Source organism: Grampus griseus, assembly GCF_964374135.1.
Source record: "Grampus griseus genome assembly, chromosome: 20".
Taxonomy (NCBI): Eukaryota; Metazoa; Chordata; class Mammalia; order Artiodactyla; family Delphinidae; genus Grampus; species Grampus griseus.
In genome coordinates this window covers 30,452,098-30,474,457 of record NC_139014.1, presented here as the reverse complement: position 1 = coordinate 30,474,457, position 22,360 = coordinate 30,452,098, and the positions used below count along the sequence as shown (strand labels likewise).

At 40.0% G+C, this 22,360-nt stretch overlaps 1 protein-coding gene and 1 long non-coding RNA gene across 3 annotated transcripts; one reads left to right on the top strand and one right to left on the bottom strand.

Annotated features, from left to right (window-relative positions):
• Positions 1-11,494: 11,494 nt before the first annotated feature.
• Positions 11,495-15,345, bottom strand: SRSF1 (serine and arginine rich splicing factor 1). Of its 2 annotated transcripts, XR_014298297.1 has the most exons (5): positions 14,955-15,345; positions 14,353-14,537; positions 13,814-13,986; positions 12,934-13,614; positions 11,495-12,018 (listed from the first exon to the last, which is right to left on the bottom strand). XR_014298297.1 is itself a non-coding variant. In XM_082678572.1 (4 exons), the coding sequence occupies exons 1-4, from the start codon at positions 15,146-15,148 to the stop codon at positions 13,420-13,422; spliced, it is 747 nt and encodes a 248-aa protein (XP_082534698.1). In that variant the 5' UTR covers positions 15,149-15,345; the 3' UTR covers positions 11,495-13,419. The 2 variants fall into 2 exon arrangements, 1 of the variants encoding a protein (XP_082534698.1); XM_082678572.1 differs by having other exon boundaries at positions 11,495-13,614.
• On the top strand, positions 14,940-21,063 carry LOC309837767. Its single transcript, XR_014298298.1, has 4 exons — positions 14,940-15,078; positions 15,768-15,828; positions 16,034-16,304; positions 16,963-21,063. It is a non-coding gene; the product is annotated as an uncharacterized lncRNA (long non-coding RNA).
• The last annotated feature ends 1,297 nt before the right edge of the window (positions 21,064-22,360 follow it).

Sequence of the window (22,360 nt, the reverse complement as noted above, 5' to 3'; positions counted from 1 at the left end):
GTCCGGAGCCTGTGCTCCACAACGGGAGAGGCCACAACAGTGAGAGGCCTGTGTACCGCAAAAAAAGCTTAGTTCAGTTACATCATGCTAATAAGTCAAAAACATAAATTAAATCCCTACATAAGCAGTTATTTTGGTACAAAGGAAAAGCTCTTTTCAGTGGTTATAGCCTCCACCCCAAATATATTCCACTGGTTAAAAGAGGGATGTAATGACACTAAACAGCATTGTGCTGGTAGCCAACTGCGTTACCAGAAAAATGATTCATTTGCAAAAAAAATTAAAAAATAAAAATTAGTACTTGTTAATGCCTGTCCAAATGTTCTTGTGAAGAGTGGGGCAGGGCAAAAACATACATATATCAAGTGAATACTCTTTACCCAAACTCCCAACAGAAACATCTCTTCAATTTCTTCTTCATTATCAGACTTGAGGATAGTCCAGAGTTCATATGGGATTCTGTTTCTCAGAAGTCTCCAAAGAGTTACCATATTAATACATGCAGATCTTATGGCTCCCTCTTTCTGAGTTGGTGCTCCTTCCTCTCCCTTTCATTGGCCTAGATAAAAAAAAAGCCTCATTGGGTCAATATGATCTTTGACTGAGGATCCCTCCATTCCTGGTAGTGAAGGAAACAGGAAATAATGAAACAAGTGTTGAGGAACCTATGCAGTATGTTCCTTGGGTGAGGGACATGAACAGTGGTGACCTAAGACACTGATGTGACATCACAAGACTAGTTAGACTAAGCTTTACGTAGGCTGCTCCATTCTAGGCAGCAATGCCAAGAGATGGCAACACAAGGCCAGAACAGCATAAGATCTGGCTAAGGCTCCAGGAGAGAGATCTGCTTCTTTAAGGATGTTTCTTGACTCAAAAGTCTCTGAACTAGAAGCTGCCTAAAGTTCTCCAGTCAGTTATCTGATCCAGGCATGTAAGCAGGTGCAGGGAACCTGGCAAGCTGGTTGTTAAAGCTCTACACAGGGACAACAGCTGTACTCAGCATTTACTCCTTAAGCTGGGGAATAAAACATCAAGCTTACCAGCTATCCACAAATACTACTTGAAGCATTTCACCCTTGGTTGCCTGAGCAGTGGCAGTAAGCTCTTTGCTAGACCTGAAGAAAGAGGACCACAATTCCTAGATTTTGACTTGATGAACAATTTACTATGGTACACAGGGAAGACGGGTCAGATTCAGAGAATCTAGATTTTTCTCTGAAGTAATTTTAGTCTCTTTAACAAAGCACACATGGCTCTACTCAACTAGATGACAGAATTAGCCCTTTACCTCCAAGGCCTGACACTGTCCTCTGCTAGCTTTCTGTTTTACTGACCTTACGTCCCCCCCAACTCCCCAGCTCCCAGCTGCTTCCTCTTATTTTTCCAGCTTCCTTGCCCCCCACCCAACCTCTCATTTCACTTTCTCTCCCCTTTCATTCAGCAGCGAATGCTCAGAGAGCAGATGGCGAGTACTCAATTCAAGCCGGTGAAAATGCTCCCTGAGTATCAGGTACGAGGCAATCCCAGAAACAGGAATCCTAGGGGTTGCGATACAAACACTCTCTGCCTTTTAGTGATTTCCACTTTAGATGGGAAAGGCATAATATGCTTATTCTTCACATATGGAAGAATATCTTCAGACCAATTTATTAAATAAATAACTAGTTTATTAATTACTTATACTTAGTTATGTTTCTCAGGGACAAGAGGATTTTTTTTGTTTGCATCAGAATTGACTTTTATTCCTAAAGTAATTTGTCCAGGACCTAAATAGTACCTTTAGCAAAACTCATGAAGCTGTAGGAATCCCCCATATATGTCCTATACAAAAGTTCATTTCGCTAAAGATCAGTTATTCTGATCACTTAAACAAAGCATATGGAAGGATCCATGTTGGTACTACAATCTGTGTTTAGCCCTCTCCCCAGAGAATAGCCGCAAAAACTGAAAGGAAACCTTGACTACTAGAGGTAGGTTTGGGATTTGTTCCACAGTGACCTTAAAACTGCAGGAATTTGGGGATGGAAACTTACCCAGGGAAACAGGGAGGGGAGAGGGAAAAGGGCACCCCCAAGTCCAAGAGCTCCAATCAGTAAAGTTTAATTTAGTCTCTCCTGGTGGCTCTAAGAGCCCTGGTAAACACCTGGTCCTAGAGATATTGCACGGATGATACCTAAAGAGAATCAGCAGATACAGACCAAATTCAGTCTGTGCTAATTCCAACCCAGAATGACATACTCAAGGTTTTGAAAGGCCAGCTGGGACACCCCAGGGACTAACTTCCTAGTTCATAATGGATTCTAATCAATTTGAAGACAAAACAAAGACCTCCTAATGTGGATTCTCTTAGAAAAATGGCTCATGAGTAGGACTATGCCATAACTATTATCCTATTTCGGTAAATATTTATCAAGCATCTATTAAACGCCAGGAGCTGTACCAGTCAGTTACTGGAATACTTTTTAAGAATCTCCTCCAGTAGAAAAATCAAAACTTGGAAAGAAATAATTATAGAACAGTTAGACGTTTATACAAAGTGCTTATAAGATCACTGGGAAGGAAAATTTTAAAGGGGCTACTTGCTCTAATACTAAATGAGACTGCACCTCATTGGTTCTCACGTGATAGCTTTGATACTGAAGATTGTCATCTAAGGTTGCTGAATATCAAAACTAATGCTTAAGAGGCTGTATGCTCAGGGCTAAGTATAATCCAGACTGTTACTGCAAACTGGAAAGTGGGAAGTGACCATGCATTGGCTTTTAAAACTGGTAAAGTAATTCAGTCCAGTTTTGTGTATTGGATCTATTTTGCTAATACAAATTTGTGTAAGTGTATACTCAGCTAACAAAACAAATGCATGTTTATAAACATTTACCCATTCTCAGAACCTTTTTTATGCTACTGTCTGTGGGGCTGCTGCCTAGTAAGAGTGACTGACCAGGCTCTGGCCGCTGTCTGACCTGCTATCCTTCTGTGGGGCCAACCTGACCAGAGGGGGTCAAAAGCTTCTCTGATGCTAGCTGTGCACTGCACACTGGAAAGACCCACTTTCTTGCTGCTGGGCTCTGGGCCACGGCCACTCTGACAAGATTAACACCAGCTTTGAAACAGCCCCCATCAACTCGGATAAGAACATGGATCAAAGACAGCACCATGGGACACCCTGGTGGCATCAGGTGGACATTACAGGTGGTGATCATTTGGGTCAAAGACTTACCTTCCCCCCCAACAACCTCCCCACTGGAAAAACGCTGTCCTTTAAAAAAAAAAAAAGCAATGTAGTAATAAAATAAACAGGAATTTGTCGCTAGAAAACATAGATTCAATTTCTGGGCCTGTCACTTTAACATCTCTGAGCCTATTTCCTCAAAACCCAAAATAAGGCTAATAACATTTGAGAATTAAAAGGAGTCAAAGCACTTCATAAAACAACTACTTCCATTACGAATGATGAAGTATTTGTCCTATGTCCTTGCATTTTTCCCTCCAAATTTTCCATTAAGAAGGTAGAAAGGGCATGAACCCTTTAAGTCACTACTTTGGAAATAAGCCCAATCTGATTGGAGGACCACACTGCATATCAGATCTAAGCTATGCAGTCCACCTGCCAAGGATTTCATGAACATACTTATTTATCCATAAATATTTATTAAGGTGTGTATGTACTAACATACTATCTTGGAAAAAGTGTCAAAAAAGTTATTAACATAGTCTTCGCTAAGAGTTTACCATGTAGCTGGGGGAAATAAAACATACATGAGACAACCAGACAACTTAATGGCAACATGCAAGTGTATGCATTATGTGACACTAAGTATGCTGAAGAAAAGCAAAGGAAAAATACAGTGCAGTTAGTCCAAGAATGCTTTTGTCTTTAGCTGATCATGAAGGGGTGGAAGAATATTTAATGGCACAAGGAATGTGGGTGCTTGTAAGACTTGTGGGTGTCTGCTAAATGTTTGCTGAGTCTCTTGGCTTTGAGAGAACTGCTTATGCTAGCTGATCCTCTATCAGCCTAAAGACCAGGGTCAGGGTCCTGGAGTAATGTTAAGATTCCCAAACCAAGGAAATACTATCCAGTTTTTTCACTCTGTACGTGAATGCCTCTATAGATTACTAATAAAAAAGAACCAAAATAATTCAATCCCAACGAGAAATCTGTAGAAGTTCTCACTGATACAGGACCACTAAATTCAGAGAGAATTTAAGGCTTCTTTAAGAATCACGCTTAGGCAAGAAAGATGGAAAAAGGAGACCCAGGAGAAAGCAGCAAGAGAGCGAACTCCTCTGCTCTTTTAGGAGACAATGGCATCAATTCTTGAGATCTGTACTGAAAAGTAACAACTTTTGCAACAGAACAACTTTCTTTTTGACTTTGCAAGAATGATTTTGGGGGCAACATTTACTTTTCCAATTATACTTGGCTTAGGCTCGCATTTAAGTTGCAGTTGACCCTTGAACACAGGCTTGAACTGCACAGGTCCACTTATACGTGTTTTTTTCAGTACATGTTACAATACTACACAACCCGCGGTTGTTTGAATCTACAGATGCGTAACTGCACATACAGAGGGTTGACTGTAGTTATCTGGAAATCTTACACTGCGTGGAGGGTCACCCCTGACCCTGGCATTAAGGGTCAACAATAATTTGCATTTCCTAGCTTCATATCTGAGGAATTATTTGATGCAATGTTAGGATTATTACTTTCTCCAATTATCTACCCAGTTAACCAACAGTTCGTAAAATAGGTTTCTATAGCACTTTGCTTTTAAGGAGTACTAAGTTCTTTCTCTTGTCAATCAACGTTTATTAAACTTGGCCAAATGGAGGTGGGAGACAAATCCAAATAGCATTTTGAAGAACCCTATCTGGCAAGTAAACATTTGGCTCACTGGGAAATACAAACACGACAAAAATTCCACTGGGTAGAAAAAATTAACAAAAATTTCAACAGTAATAAGATTGGGAGGAGACTAAATGCATCACAGAGAAGAGAGCTATTATATGGGTTTAGAAGCTTGCTTTTTATAGTTTCAGAAATTAAATTTAACTTGATAGTGATAAGGATTTGAAGCTGCAGGGTGAGTGCTAATAAGAGGGAAGGAGAAAAGTCTGAAAACATAAAATACAGAAGTAAAAGCAAGCATGGTCAGTAAAATATTTACCAGATCAGCTAGAGCAGGGGAAGATGTGATTGCAAATGGTGCTAAATTGTAGACTATAACCCATTGTTTCATACTAGGGAGTGACAGTTTTAGGAAGATCAGATTTGATGGCCAGGATGGAGACGGGTCGTCAAAACCAGTTAACTAGTTTTTCATTACTTTAGTAATGAATTTGGGTGCACAGACAAGGATGCCAGTATGGCAAATGAAGATGGGACACAAATCCAAACAGCATTTTGAATAACTCTATCTGGTAAGTAAACAGAATCTCTATCTAGCTCAAGTCATAGATACAATGGTACTGTGGCTAATAACTGGTGATATTAAGTCGCAGCACTTGACTCTCACATTGCTGCATGTTTACTACCTAGTTTTAGAGGACAAATGAGTCATTTAAGATTTTTTTTGTAGTGTGCTTGCTGTACTGCTAACCAACATTTTACATTCCTAGTCTTATGCTGTGGACGTCACTCTTATTTTGTAATTCAAGTTAAGAAAAAGTCTCCAAAAATTGTTAGAAACATACCAGGAGGTAAAAGGATGGAAAATGTCTTAATGTTACTTAGCTTTTTCTATAAGTATCAACTGAATAAGGATTTATTTCCAACTTGGAAACAAGAAACTGGGACTCTTAACTGGTTACTTATTCAAGATACTCAGAAAGGGAAGTAAAGTAATGTGAATTTCTAGGTTTCTCTTCAAATGCAATTGAACTGAGTGCCTCCTCGGTGCACAGCATTGTGCTATGTACCTGGGAGGAAAGGGGATGAGGTTATGACCTGTTGGAAAGGAGATATATATATATAAACAACTCACTGATAAAGGCAGATTGGCTTAAGTTTTAAGATACAGTAGAACAATACTCTTCAGGAACAATGATGAAGGACCAATAGTGCTTATTCAGGGACTATCATGTGCCAGACACTGTCTTGGTTCCTTAGAAAGTAAAAACTCATGAATCAAGTAAGATGAGGTAGATAAGTGGATAGAGCAAGCAAGGTAGGTGATAAATGCTATACTAGACATACACAAAGTCTGTGCCAACACAGTATGACAGACGTTAGTTTTCAGAGAGGTGACTCGAGATTATTCAAGGTACGTTGCAGAGGGCTGACTCCGAATGAAGAAGAGATGGACGGCACTGCAGAAGGAAGAAACAGGAGGACCAAATACAAGAAATGCTGGACAATGCCAAGTCCTGGGTTATAGACTATATCAGGGGGAAGGCTAGAGATCAGACTAAAAGGTAGGCCAGGGGCCAGGTTACCAATGGCCTCAGATTCAGTCCAGGACTTCCAAGTCCTAGTTAAAGGCGGTAGGTTGTCTTTTGTTCAACTGATGTAGCAGTCCATTCCAAAGGATTAAACCTAAATAAACCACCTGAAAGCTTATCCCAAACTTACAAACGCTCTCCTAATACCCAGCACTTCAGGGTACAATTCTGCCATGCCATCTGGCACTTAAAACAATCTCCAAGTTTAGTCTTTTTATTTTATAAAGAGAATTCTAGATTTTCATTTGAGCAATTTAGGATTTATGGTCTCTCTTCACAAGTTAAATCAGGAAGATATCAGAGCTAAGATTTTTAGAATTAAGGAAAGGCATAATCTAGTGCACTTTTAGTTCTCTCAATCCAATTTGCAGCAAGGCTGCTAGTCCGCAACTACCTTCTGTAGCCTCATTTGCTACATAAAATGTGAGTTTAGCAAAGTAATCTCCACTTTGTAAACCTGATTGTATTTTCTCTTCTAAAATATCTTTATTTGTCCTCTTTTAGTGTCTTATTCTTCAAAGTAGACAAGTTCCTAACATTTGTGTTTTAAGGCAAGTGCTCCCATATTGGTGTTGACTAAATTGGATCAAGTGGGCCTAAAACACTTTAATACAATATTCTTAGTGACAATAAACAGGAAGCCTGTGTCCTTTACATTTTTGCAATGTAAAGTTGAAGGGGGGGTGGTGGGAATGACAAATGCTGAAGTGTTAGTTCCTAATAATTTTGGCTTTCTTAAAATAAAATGGCATTAAATAAACATGTCAAGAGAAGTCTGTACTGACTTTCTGATCACAAGATACTCTGCCTACTGAAACAAGGCCTGCAGAACAGAAAAATAAGGCTAACCAACCTGATGAATAAACAGGGTTTTAAGGCACACTAACAATCATTGGAAGTCTCAGTAATGCCAAGAAATAAAGATTAATTTCACTCCCCAAAGTGTTTCACACCATAAAAACAAATGATAAAGGCTTCTGAAAGCATACTTCATTTTTACATTATATGACCAATTTTTGGGCTAGATTTGTGGGGGGAGGCACACACACATCTACTCCTGTACCCAATTCTTACACTCTGGCCTTACTATTCCACACCTGGAGATATACAAGGTAGGCAGAAAAACAAGCAGATTCACATCTTTTGCATTTTCTCCTAAGTCCCAGAACCCAGTTAGTTTTCTGATTTACAGATTTACTCATCAAGTACTATTCAAAACCTAAATGAAAAGGGAAAGAATTCTGCCCAACAGATGGGGAGGCAAAGGTAAAGTTTCAGGAAAAAAACTTAGACCAAAAAACCCTAACTTTGGAGCTGATATAGAGGATTAATATAGTTTCCACCTTGCTGTATGGATTCTTTACCCTAGGGTATTTCCTGGTTGATTTTGTATCATAGCTCCCTCTAGTGGCTAAGTAAATTTCCCTAGCGTTTACTCAAATTGGGAGTGGAATAGACCATTGTAAAAAAACCCTACAAAAACCCAAACAACTCATTAGGCATTTGGCATCCCTACAAAATTAATGTTTGTTCAAAGTATACTTGGTGAGGATGAATAAGGCATTCTAGAAAAGCTCTCAGTTTCTACTATCTTCACATTGGTAATTCTATTAATAATTGTAAAAGGAGTTAAAGATACTTTAACCTGATGGTTGAATGTTAGAACTTTTTCTAAGAGATGAAGATGAAACACCCAGGATCTACTTAACTCTAAATGTTTGTTCTGTTTCATTTGTGTTTTGCATACCTACCTAACCGGGAACGTCCTTATGCAAAGGTATGCTTGATTTTTCTCTCCCATAACCCAGTGAGGCATCTATTTTGAAATGTTTATTATGAGGTTACTTCTGCCTAAATTAACTAGTATTTGACAGACTACAGAAGCACCAAGCGACTTTTGTAATAAAAAAAAAATCCTTCTCTCCTTCCATCCCTACAAAATCACCACCACATTCAAGGTTGTCGGGTATAGCTTTCAAAGTTAGCAAGAAGCACCGCCCCCTACCCCCCAAGTTCTCAACCACAAGAATAAGCTGGTTGAAGTATACCGTTAACTTCTTGGATCTATATTTAAAGCAAAAGTTTTTGCCAGGATTACTATTTATTCAATAGACAATCACGAGAGACACAATGAACAGATGTTTCCTTATAATCTCTTTACTTCATGCCAATCCCACCTTTTCCTATAGGGTCATATTGATCAATGTTCCTGTAAAAAAAAAAAAAGTACCAGAAAAAATTACCCCCAAATAGAGTATTCCACCATATAGGATGGGATGGCAGGATATTTCCTTCAATGGAGTACAACTGATGAGAGTCCACCATAGCAACAGAACATAAAGAAATGTGAGTCATACCTTTTCTTGTGGCTGCTTCAGTCTAAAAAGACGGGGAACTTACAGCTCAATCAATAAAGGATCCACAGTAACCGGTTTGTTTTCATTCACATGCTCAAAACTACACAGAAGCTTTCGCTCTGTGTATCCTGTAACAGTTCTACAATCCCTTACCCGGAACTCTCTGGGGCAGATGTATTTGAAATTCAGAGCTTTTTGCACTTTATAAAATGCATATATATACCATATATCATATATAGACCCTTTATCACATAACACTCTCAGCAAAACCTATGGCAACTGACACATCAATATTTCTGCAGGAAGACAATTCAGTCACAGTTAAGTGCAAAACAAAGGCATCGATTTTGGTCACATTTTATATTCAATTTGCTCCACAACAAAAAACTTTGTTTTTGGCGTTTTGGGATAAGAGATTGTGAACCTGTTTTCTGCCTTTGCATTCTTCATACCATGACAGAAATAAGCTAAACCAAAGGATGGTTATAACAGAACTTCAGTCTAATGGAGTTTCTTTCCTTTTAATACTATTTATGGTAAATAACAGACATATAACTTATTTTGTTTGCAATTTCATCACAACTTCATGTACAAAGTAAGCAAAAACGCACACAAGAAATTCATCTTCACAGAAACTTGAAAAAAGAACACCAGCCCTAATGAGCAAATATATTTCAAAGACAAAACTGAGAAAGTTAAAATTCTAGAATCATATGGAACTTAAGCACTATGCGTGGATACACGAATAATGGAATATATTATTAAACTATAAAATTTAGGGGAAAAAACATTTTAAATGAGGGAAATCTGTCCATTTTCCAAAGAGTTTCTTTTTTAAATTAATAAAATTCAGATCCCAAACAATTAGGAATCAGAAAATGGGTTTCTTACCTTTTGTTTCCAGAAGGATGTGGGCTGAACAGCAAGGTGGGTTACTCAATCTGACGTTATGAAAAATAATTGCTTCTTAGAGACTTAAGTTTTTCCTTGGTTAGAAAATAATAAACTAATTATAGGCTCCCTACAATATCTAAGGGGACATAAATAGGGAGAAAAGGGGAAAATCCAAGACAGCTTTTTTAGTTCCAAAAGGGTGTGACTTTCTTCTAATAGCTGCTAATCTAGGTAGAGATTTAAGGTCCATTTCCTAAGACTGAAAAACAGCAAGTCTGCCTCTCCCCTTACAGCATTTAGCTGTCTGGTCTTACTGAACTGGAAAACCTGCATCCTTCTACCTTTCAAACAGTTACGTCCTCTCTAATCTTAAACAGCCTATATACTAGGGAAGTAATATTTTCTACCTCACTTCAGTCAGGGGTTGCAACTACCTGTAGTAGAGCACATCTTTCAGCGTAGCTTAAATGCAATTTAAGTGATGGCAACTTAACTTTGCCAACTTTGAGCGATGGCAATTTTCATTTTGGTTCTGTTTCCAAAATATTCAATGAACACAAATGAACCCAGGCTTGCTTAAGTCTAGCTCATGTTAATCTTTCCAAAATTAGTCATTAAAAAATACCAATTGTATATTCTACAGATGAAACAGAACTTGTTTTACGTGCCTGTCTGCTCTTGAACAGTTGTTTTGAATTCTCACATAACTAGAGTTACTCCCTTAATGAATCTATACCAAGTGTTTTGCTTAAATACTTAAAATGGAATCCTAATTTTGAACTTCCTCCTGACATTCCAAAATCCCTCCTCTTCCTCCTGACATTCCATAAGGTTCACTTAAATGTACTGGTTGGGTGACCTTATGCAAATCCCTTTGGGCCCATTTTCTCTACTACCAAGATTTCTAGTGTTTCCTAGGTTTGAAATTACGTCAACTGAACAGCAATCTTAAATTCTGCTTCCAAGGATAATTAACACCCAAGGGAAATGTTACGACTTAGCTACCTTTTGGGTGTAGAAAAAGAATGGTTTGATGGTTGTGACTAGCTATCAGGAAATCAGAAGATTAGGAATTCTAAGTAAAAACCCCTCCCCAACTCTAAATTGAAAACTTAGCACCAAGGGGCTATCAGGTAAAGATACAAAAACCAGTAGACTACAAGATGTAATCACTGCTTTGGTATGTTCTGGATACAGAATAACTTTATGGTTGAGAAGACTTCCAAGGCAAAATTCTAAAGAATGCCCAGCTTTTTATTAGCAATGATTTACTCAAATAAGCAGTTAATCTTCTAGTGTGCTATTCACACTTTGAACAGAAAATGTAATTTACGTTAAGAATCCTAATCTGTGCTGAATTTAAAACTTACCAATTTTTTAGATGAGTTTAGTTTTATTGAGAAACTCAAAGGCTAATAACACCATTAATTTACTAGTCCTCACCCAATTTTGCACAAAACCCTATGCTGTCTAGATGATCACCCAAAATAAGCAGCATCTATAAGCTTTTCATCATTTTTAAATCAAAGCTCTGAAACTTATCCTTCAGAGACTAGATCACCGCCTCACTTACCATATTACATACACAATTGCCTTATTCTCATTTTTTATCTTCCCCTGAAGACTTTTCACAACAATTAACAGATAGCTAATAGCATTTATTAGAAAAGTCCTTTCAAGAACCTTTAATTTACTAACACATAAACACAAGAATCGGAATCTTATCAATTTAAAGTATTAACTGAGACTAGTCAACCAGGAAAAATTCTTACAAGAGGAAAAAGGACAACCATGCATAGTTTTTTTAAAAAAATGTTTATTTTTTCAAAGAAAAACGGCAATAGCCAATTGGAAACCTACTTAGTCTTCAACTCCAATTTTGTTTTCTTTAAATTTAGAAGTGACTTACTGTTTTACTATTTTAAACAAACCCCCCCTTTCCCCTTTAAATGTTTACCATCTACTCGTGCTGAATCCTTCCAAGGAGATTGCTCCAGCGTATATCTCCAGGTCCTCGCTTTGCTCCTTTTACCAAAAAATGCAAAACACAATTCCATCGTGCATCTTAAGGGCTCCAATCGTCAAAAATAGGAAAAAAAAAAAATCTTTGGAATAGCCAATTAAGTTGAATAAAAAAAAAAAAAAAAATCCACACGAATGCGGTTTGGTTGGGGCAGGAATCCACTCCTATGTTCCTGGTAATCTGATCCCGCTCCATGAATCCTTGTAATTCATCCTCCCTATCCTATCCACATTATGATTTGAATCCAATGATCCAGCTCCAAGGATTGGGATCCAGTGAGCCCTCTCCAATCCAAACCTTTATAACCAGCAAAACCAAAAAAGAGGAGGCAAAATGTTAGATACTGTAATCAAAAAAGGTTTCTGGGGAATGATGAGTTATGTCTGTCATCAGTTTAACAGATGTACATCAATAACTATCAAATTCCCCAAAACAAGTTTCTGAATGGTGTTCAGATAAATTTTAGAAACTTAATCATCATAGAGACTAACTGGAAGAAGCATTTTATATTTACAGTTCAACTGATAATGCCAACACTTGTTACTGTACAGCGTATTACAGGTTTTGTGGTTGCAAAAAGTCATGTAGTTGAGTTTACTGGTATTGCTACCCACCTAAGTCTAAACTAAATCTAATGCTCCCATCTGTAATTTAATTTGTAAATTAAAGTGTTTTAAACATATGAGTCAATTATGAATATTAGTTTAAAGGGGAAGGTGAGACTTAAAAGTATTCCCAACTAGATTATCTACACCAATACGTTGGAACTCTATATTTTGCTTTCATTTTGTCTTAAAAAAAATGAAGTAGCAACGCTATATCAGTCACACAGAGGACATGCAGATTTAGCAGTATTGATATTATACTCTATCCGGTTGGAATTAAAGACACCCTGTACCCACATGTACACCAACAGCAGGTCACACATTAACAGTTGTAACTAAGCATTGTGACAAATTAGCCAGTTCTTCCCACATTAGTCCCTATTAAAACAAAAAAGGGTAGGGAGCAAAATAAATTGTTACAAAATGGGCAACGTAATTTTGCCACAATTGCCAAGGTTTAAAGAGCAAAGCAATTGTAGCTAAAGGTCACTGCATAAGATGTTTGCAAGTGTTTTAAGGTAGATGTACAATCATTTTAAACCCTTGCCTTTTAGTATAAGGTCAATACTGCCAATTTCATCTGTGACAATAGCACTTGGAGTCATACCATTGCCTCCATTATTGATCTGATCCTCCTCAATCCTCCTTTTGACAATCCTAAAATGATTGAAATGTGCTCCACAATCCTTAATCCAAAGCATTCTTAATCCATCTCTTCAGATATGTCTACAGAAAGACACATGAAAAGCAAGATAAACATAAGAACTTCCCCACGTAAGATAACCACAAACACCCCCAACAACCCAGTTCACACAAACCAGAGCAGAATAGACATTTACATAATATCACAGTCTGAAGAGCATGGAGAGTTAACTAAATTTAAACAATCCTGTCTATGACATCACTTAAAATACAATTTATCAGACATGAGGGGAATGTAGATGTTAGGAGCAAGGGGATATTACACAAGAATGCAATTCAACACTTTAGCCCATTCTGAACAAAACAGTTTGAATTAAAAAATGAAAAGATTGTACTGAATAAAGGAAAACTGTATACAACATGGGTTCTACAAAAAGTGTCACCAATCATCTTATGTACGAGAGCGAGATCTGCTATGACGGGGAGAATAGCGTGGTGATCCTCTGCTTCTCCTTGGGGAATAACTGCGACTCCTGCTGTTGCTTCTGCTACGGCTTCTGCTACGACTACGGCTTCGAGATCGAGATCTTCCATAACTTGGACTTCTGGGCCCATCAACTTTAACCCGGATGTAGGCAGTTTCTCCCTATTGAATAGACAGAACTTTCGATTGAAAGATCTAAGCTTTCACCTGTCTTCAGGCATGCTGAATTCAATGTAACTTAAACCAGAGGCACTTTACTGGGTTTACTCGGACACCCTTGCCTGAATCTTACCTTCAAATTCCACTGTTAAGACCACTGTATCCAATTCTGGCCAAAGAAAAGAATAAGTGTATAACCTACCTCATGAGATCTAAACTTAGTGTTATCCAGTTTTCGAACTGCATAGGTCATATCTTCTTTCCGTACAAACTCCACGACACCAGTGCCATCTCGGTAAACATCAGCATAACATACATCACCTGCTTCACGCATGTGATCCTTCAAATCCTGCCAGCTTCCACTTGGAGGCAGTCCTGAAAAAGTTATTTTTTTTCAATACCAATTATCCTAAAGTTCACATTAAACTTAAAATTTACATTAGAACAAAGATTACTTTAAAATTAACGATTATTTTTAACATCCTAGGTTAAGGAGCTGTTAAGATTCTGGAATCAAGAGCCCAAAATTATTTGCAAAGTAAGGATCTTCATATTCTAGGTACTGCAACCTAATTTGGCAAATCTCAAATACAGCAATCCCTGTTTACTAAATTCACCCACAGGACTAAAATAATTTAAGACCTGGCATGAAAACTTGCATTTGTCAAACTGGTCATGCAAGGAAAACTTTAAAATGGTTTCTGCCCCCTTTCATCAACTCGCACGGAACGGTCAACTCACCAGAGACAACCACTCTGTTTTCAGAGCGCCTGGACGGGGGACCATAGCGGCCTCGGGGAGCCCCGCCACCTCCACCCCCGCCGCCGCCTCGGCCTGTACCACGGCCGCTTCGAGGAAACTCCACCCGCAGACGGTATCCATCGTAATCGTAGCCGTCGCGACCATACACCGCGTCTTCCGCATCCCTGCGTGATCACAGAAGAGCAAAGGCGTAAGGAAAAGGACCGGGAGGGGCGGCTAACTCGGTCGGAGAGCTAGCGGCCCCCCGCACATGCGCACCTGGGGTGGAAGAGCCCACATGCGCTGCATAATAGGAATGGCCCCTCCCCCACCCAGAAGCACGCCAGGCTGCCGACCACTACGGCAGCCCTCGGCGCCTCAGTTTCCCGCTCCGAGCCTGCAAGTCGGCTCTGGGGACGTCCGGAGGGCCCAGCCACAAGAGAAGCCTCGACGACTCGGCTCCTCACTCCACTCCTGCATGGGCGATTCGTCTTGCTCCCAACCTCAGAGCCCACCTCCCCATTCTCCATGCGAAGGCCTTGGAGCCTTCCCCAACTACTCCAACCTATTTCCTCAAGGCAGCAAGACCCTGACCGCCTCACCGCGGGTCCTCGAACTCAACGAAGGCGAAGGGCGGTCCTCCGCGGCGGTTCTTCAGATCGATGTCGCGGATAGCACCGTATTTGTAGAACACGTCCTCAATGTCCTTGGTTCGGATGTCTGGAGGTAAGTTCCCCACGTAGATGCGGCAGTCGTTGTTCCCTGCCGGCCCACGAATCACACCACCTCCCGACATGGCGGCGACGAAAGGCGCGGACTCGAGAACAGGTCTTCCCACCAAGCCTAGCGAACAGCAGAGCTAGCCCACAGCTACACCACGTCTCCCGCGGCCCCTCCAAAATGGCGCCTTTATCAGCTCGGCGCACGGATATGGGGGGAGGGAGGAAGAGAAGCGGGAGGAAGCAGCTATTCGATCTCACTACGCACGCGCAGAAGCGTAACGGGTGCTGCGAAAGGCACGCTGGCGCACGCGCGACGTCACCCTCCGCGCGAAGGGAAAAAAAGTTCCCGCGTTTCCGATTTTGTGGAGAGGTTCGCGAATGAAGTCACCGGCTGAGTGGTAAATATTAAATACAGAGCCCTCATAAAAGGGGTTATTAACCTCTGTCGAGTCCTAAAGAATAATCAGTTTCCCCAGGAATGGGTCTCTTAAAGCAACGGCGCCCTGAAAGGATTTGGTGAAACCTAGCCGAGAGCTTTGTCCCACCATGCTCTGCGGTGTTAACGGCCTTTGGCGGGAAAGACTCACGGGGGCGGAGTCTAAGGGGGCGGGACCGGGCGGTTGCTCCGGAAACGGGGGCGTCCTAGGAGAGTGCGCCTAGTTCAGCAGTTGCGTTGTCTGTGATTCAATGCAGAGCCAAGCCGTGACTTTGTCTTTCCGCCCCGTCTCCTGCGAACTGGCCGTGGGCTGCTTACGTAAGTGTCTCATGGAGGGGAACCCAGCTTAGATTCCCTAGTAAATAGACTACACTAAAGTACCGTTCCACCTTCGGTTCGGAACCGAGCTTTGTATATAGCTCAGTTAAACACTCCTTGTGCTAGTGGCGGTGATTCGTGCTCTGACCAGTCATTGGTGGTACCTGCCACCCAGGACCCAGACCTCTGCTTCTCTCTTCAACAGCCTATCGCTAGGCCCAACGCAGCGGAAAGGTCCAGTGAAGGTTGCAGAATGAATTGTGCCTGTTATTTCTCCAGCTGCTTTCAAAGAACGAGAAAAAGCGCTCCTGCCTCTGTGTATTGCAGAATCCTGAATTTCCTTCCTTTTTTTGAAGTCATTACCAGGCTTCTCAAGTAATATGAATGAGCACAATGAATGTGTGAGTACTACTGGGACCACTGGAGACCACAGTTGCTGCTCAGGACTGATCCTGGTAGCATGCTGGTCCAGGGAGGTAAGAACTTTTTACATTTTTTCCTCAGTGACATCTGAAATCTAGATTTTTATATGAAGTGCTGGGGTTTTTAAATATTAGTGATGAATTCAAATTAAGAAAAACAACAACAACCCTGCAGTTATCAATATGCTAAAACAGATCTGCACTCTAAGTGTGAGGATAATTTTTTTCATATTATGTATTTATTTGCAACTCCCTCTCCCCAGGGATGTGAGGCAGTTTACAGAGATACCATAAAACATTACTAAAACTGGATGGAGAAATCACGGGGAAAATAAGGGAGGAGGATTAAAATGAAGGCATTGATAAGATCAGTACACAAAATGCCTGCAGTAATAATTTGGTGAACTCCTAGAGATGGACTGCAAATTTGCCTGTGGCCATCCCGGAAGTCACAGTAAAGAAAGGAACACAGTATGTTCAAAATCCAAAGTGCCTTTGAAATTTAAAAAAATAGATCGTTTAGCAGAAGGGCATGTTTTCAGTTCTGAAAGTTGACTGAATGTATTTTACAAATGTTTCTAGTAATCCCAAAATACAAATTTAATTTGCTCCTCAACAGATCCATAGAGGATCTTTGGTAGTCCTTGAAATCTCTTCGGTGGTTTCCAAAATTATGAGTATATGTGCATGTACTTTTTTGTCTGTCCTTTAGCTCAGGAGTCCCCAACCCCTGCGCCGAGGACCGATACTGTTCGTGACCAGGCCGCACAGCAGGAGATGAACGGCAGGCGAGTGAGCAAAGCTTCATCTGCCGCTTCCCACCGCTCCCCATTGCTCGCATTACCGCCTGAACCTTCCCACCCGACCCCCCATCCGCGGAAAAATTGTCTCCCACGAAACTGGTCCCTGGTGCCAAAAAGGTTGGGGACCACTGCTTTAGCTCATCCTTCAGTGACATATTTTTAAACTGAACTTTCAATTTAAAGAGAGAAGACCCTGGGAATTTCCTGGAGGTCCAGTGGTTAGGACTTCTTCCTTCCACTGCAGGGAGCATGGGTTCCATCATTCCATCCCTGGTCAGGGAATCCCACATGCGCAGTGCGGCCAAAAGAAAAAAAAAGAGAAGACCCTGATAATTTTTCAGTGAGAAGCTGACTAAAAGGGACACTATTTCAACAGATTTATTCATTTCTAGCACTATCCTACTTGGTTAGCAGCAGAAGAGATGAGAGTTTTTAAAGAATTCCAGGCACATCATGTATTGGTTCTTACATTCAATATTTATTTACTGAGCACATTTTCTATCTAATTTTATCCATCCATTTATGATTATTCAGATTCATCTTTGGTTGATTAATGTTAAGTCAGTAATAACTGAAGTGATTTAAACATAGGTGCTTTTGATTTCAAGGCATTTTCATTCCAGAAAAATAAGAAAACCATGAATTTGCTTTGATTTATTCTTGTCCAATTTAATGCAGTCATTTCTGATTCTGTTCAGTTCAGAAGAATACAGGGTAAAATTTAATAGAGAGTGAATAGGACATTCTTGTTTCTCTCTTGGCCTATTTTACCGTGTTTGAGTGTAACCAAATTGTAGGTTCTGGGGTCTCTTGTAACCGAAAGTGGGGTTCGGCTGCTCACTGCTCAGAAACCAATAAAGGCCAGGTTGGTGGAAAGGAATGTTCGCTTTATTTTGGATGCCAGTGACTGTGGGGCAGGGTAGATGCCTGTCCAAAAGGCCGACTCCCCCCACCCCTCCGCCCCCGACAATTGGGGCAAGAGCTTTTATAGACAGAGGGAGGGGGCCACATGCAGAAATAATACAGTCAGCTCTGACAGTCATCTTGAAATTGGTCATCAGTGGTCTTACCAGTGTCATCTTGATTGTTTTAGGTACAGTTAATCTTCAGTTCCAGGTTCGGTTTGTTTCCATTTCTTTGAGGCCAGTTTTCGGAATTGTGGAAGCTTATGTCATGGCTACAGCCTGGTCATCATGTAGTTAACTTCTTCCACCTGGTGGGGGCTTCAGTGTCTATAAGACAGCTCACAGGATGTGGCTCAGAATATTGTCTATAGCCCTTAAGGAGGAACTAAAGGTCCTTGACTATGCTTAATGACTAAACTATTATTTGGTCTCCTCTGTTTTCTTTGTTTCTGCATTTTCTCACTTCTCTGATTAAACTTATCCTTTGGCTAAAGTTTTTCCACAGACAAAAGGCAGGCTGGGACTTCCTTGGTGGTGCAGTGGTTAAGAATCTGCCTGCCCCTGCAGGGGACACAGGTTTGAGCCCAGGTCCGGGAAGGTCCCACATGCCGCAGAGCAACTAAGTCCGTGCGTGACAACTACTGAGCCTGTACTCTAGAGCCCGTGACCCACAACTACTGAGCCCACGTGCCACAACTACTGAAGTCCGCGCACCTATAGCCTGTGCTCTGCAGCAGGAGAAGCCACCGCAATGAGAAACCTGTGCACTGCAATGAAGAGTACCCCGCTCACCGCAAGTAGAGAAAGCACGCGCACAGCAACGAAGACCCAACGCAGCCAATAAATAAATAAATAAATATTTTTTTAAAAGGCAGGCTAAGGACATGGGTGTGGGGGGGGGCAAGGACCATAGGGTCCTGGTCTATTTCACTATGACAAGGTCAGGGTGTAGCAAGAAAAGTCTGGATGGCTGTTTATCAAGGTCTCCTTGGGTGACATTAGCTTGGAAATTATTACATTTAAGGGTATGATCTTATACTATCAGTGTCCCAGAGTAGATTGGCATGTTTTAGTACACAAGAGTGAAAAACAAGAAAGCGAATAAACCAAACCATTTGTTCATTTGTTGGAGGGTGAAACAGATTCATTTTTGATAACCGTGATGTTCAAACTGTACACACCAAGAAAACTTTTTGTCAGGTCTGGAAAGCAAATCAGACAGTTTCTTAGTAAATAAGGAATCAAAACAAAATGAGGTGAATCGCTTTGAGAGATGTCTCATTCAGATCCTGGTGAAACCTGATAAATGATCTCTGCCCCACAGCAGAGTGTACCTCTTCAAAGACAGGAAGATTCATACCCTCTGGACTTTGCATCTCTGTTCCCCGAATAGTGCTGGGTAAAGATTGGCAATTCTCTGTCTGTAGGCTAATCTTCATGCAAAATTTTCTCTGAACAGTGTACTATACAATTAATTAGATCTTTGCTGCAGATTACAGCCGCTTCGTTTGCCTCCTGGGATTACCTCCTCATCTTAACTAGGGCTTTAGAGTGTTTCTAAACTCCTCAGTTACACAGTCACGGACAGTTTTATGGATTGCTCTCACAATTCATTACGTATGGATTTTACCAGTTTAATTCTTAGAAGCTGCCTATTTCAATACTTTTGCTGTGTATGTAAAGTTACTTCCGCAAAAAGAAACTTTAAATGCTTTCGGTTCAATCCTGTAAGTATAAACTAGTGTAAGCACTATACTGTACCCTGGAAATAATTACTTCGGGAAAAAAGGAAATTCAAAGAGTTAGTTACCGTAAGGGTTGAAATCACAAGACTCAGTTTTTCAGTTATTTTCCTAACACTTAAAATCTACCTGTGGTGATGGTTACACAAATCTGTAAATATACCAAAAACCATTGAATTGTACAAGTAAAGCGAGTGAATTGTATGGTATATAAATTATAACTCAATAAAAAAATTTTTAAATGACTGGGGAAAAAAATATCTCCACAATCAGCAAAATCACTCTCCAGTACCATTCCTCTAAAGGTGTTATTAAGGCTTGGAGGTGTTCTAGAGTAATTTGCACTGAAATATGCCTTCCCTAATCTGGAAATCCTGTTTTCAGTATTTGTGTATCAATCCTTACTGTCATTTATGGGGATAACTGTTAGCTTTACTAGGTGAAGAGACACAAAGATTAGGAGTACTTAATTCCGCCGTGAATAGCAGTTACTTCCAGAAAGAGTTCACTTGCATAGTTCTCTATTCCCTTGTTCCACCTGTTTAGTGATTAGTATCCTCTGAGAAAGGAAGAAATATTAATGGTATATCTTTTTATTTCATTTATATTTGTCTCATCTTCCCTAGTAAACTAGGTTGAGGACAGATTTTTGCTGTAATTCCCTTTATTACGAGTACATTTTCTGTTAAAATGAATATTATTGACTATTTCCTGACTGCTCTTTGAAAATAATGGGACTTTAGATGAGCAGAATGTTGTTTCTATGGAAACTATCATGTTTCTGTCAGTGGATAGACACAATGGGTACAAGGATTGTTTTTCATTTCACAGTGTAATAATGATAGCCACTTTTCAAGCCCAAGTAAATCATCTAATAATATAGTCTTGGTAATCTTATTTTAGGACTGGCCTCCCTCATTCTTTGATTCTTCTTGTTTTGTTTTTGGCTAATTCTGCCCATCTTTACTGTCCTATTACAGATAACAATAACATGATTTTGCCAGAAAACAGCTCTCAAAATGATCTATTACAAAGAGATATACTTCTTCCATGTCTCCCTCTTCCTATTGATATTATTACTCCCTCTCTCCCTCTTCTTGCTTAATTTAAGTTCTTTCTCTTAAAAATTAAAACACCAAATCATATTGTACATTTCTTAATTGGAGTAAATGGCTGTTTAAAGAATTATAATAAAAATATGGCAGATATCCTTTATTTGCTAACAATGCTATCTTTTTTGGCAATTTTATCTTATACTATGAGCCCTATATAAGTGTTAGCTATTATTAGTAGTAGTAATGGTATTATATGTTAATGTGTCTGTCAAGTATGTTAGAAATAATTTCAATAAAAATTTTTTTATTTGAAATTTTGAGAGTATGACTGTTTTTTCACCCTTTACTGTTTTAAAAGTTAGATTAGCTGAAAACTCTCAGAATTACTTTTCTAAATTTGCTTGCGGAGTTGAGTAGTTGCAACATAGAATACATGGCCCACAAGCCTAAAATATCTGGCCCTTTACAGAAAAAGTTTGCCAACCTCTGGCCAAGAGGGAAAAACCTGCTTTTGTAATTTTTGCCTAAACCTAATTTATAAGTTCAGTTTTGTCATGTTCTTTCTCTAGTAGGTGTTTTTGATGGGTAATATATTGTTAATAGTTGTAAACATAAGTAGTACACTTCTTCAAGTGATACTTTGCTTACACATGCTTCAGCACCCATTACTACAGTGTAATGCTAAGGTAACCTGCCAGCCTGCCCAGCCCAGAAGGGAAGGTGCTGCTCTGTTCCAACCGGTTGCATTTTTTTGTCGTCTCGTTGACTCAAAATTGCTCGTCTTAAGAGTGCAGGTTTCTGTAATTGTTCTTGCATTGACGCAATGTCGTATGCAGAGTCCATACAGGTTCTGTTCTAAGTATCTGTTAATGTCCACTCACTGTGGAATTTGTAGGTAAATTTCCAAAATTTGCAGATTGTGTTCCACAGTTCTGGGAGCCCAGCAGCTTTCAGGCTGCTGCTAGTACCACCAGTCGCCCCAGAGGACTACTAGATGTGGATACCTGTGTAGTCTACAGTCTAGACCCATGCCCGTGGGATCCTTCCTTGTCTGGCCCCCACCTGCCTCCATGTGGTCAGGAGCTCACCAGCTGCAATTCCTTCCAAGTTAATTTCTACCCTTTGTAGTATCCAGACTCCAGGGGAGGAAAAGTTCTTTCCCTTAATTTAGAGTCTCCATTTCCTGTCTTGGGATATATCTTTATACAAGACAATTGAGAATGAGAATATTTGCTTCTAAAGGAATTCCCTCTCTTTTCTGCAGGAATATAACCTCTCCCTCTGCCTCCTTATGGGCCAACATTGATATATTTTCCAAAGTCTGGATTGTTTGCAATTAATACCACATGTAGGACCTTCTCACTGCATAGTCAAGGTTGAACCTCATCAGCCAAACATGGTCCAGTACATTTTTCTTTTTCCAGTTTCAGTTCTTCTAGTAAGTGATGAAAAACAAGTTTGAACATCCTTTATGTGGTCTCCTGGATCTGTTTGTGTTATAGTGCAAGACACAGCTTAAACAGGAACACACATCCCCGCAAAAACATATCTACATCCATATAGAGGTAAGTATTTCTGTCTATGCATTCCTAATCCCCCATAATA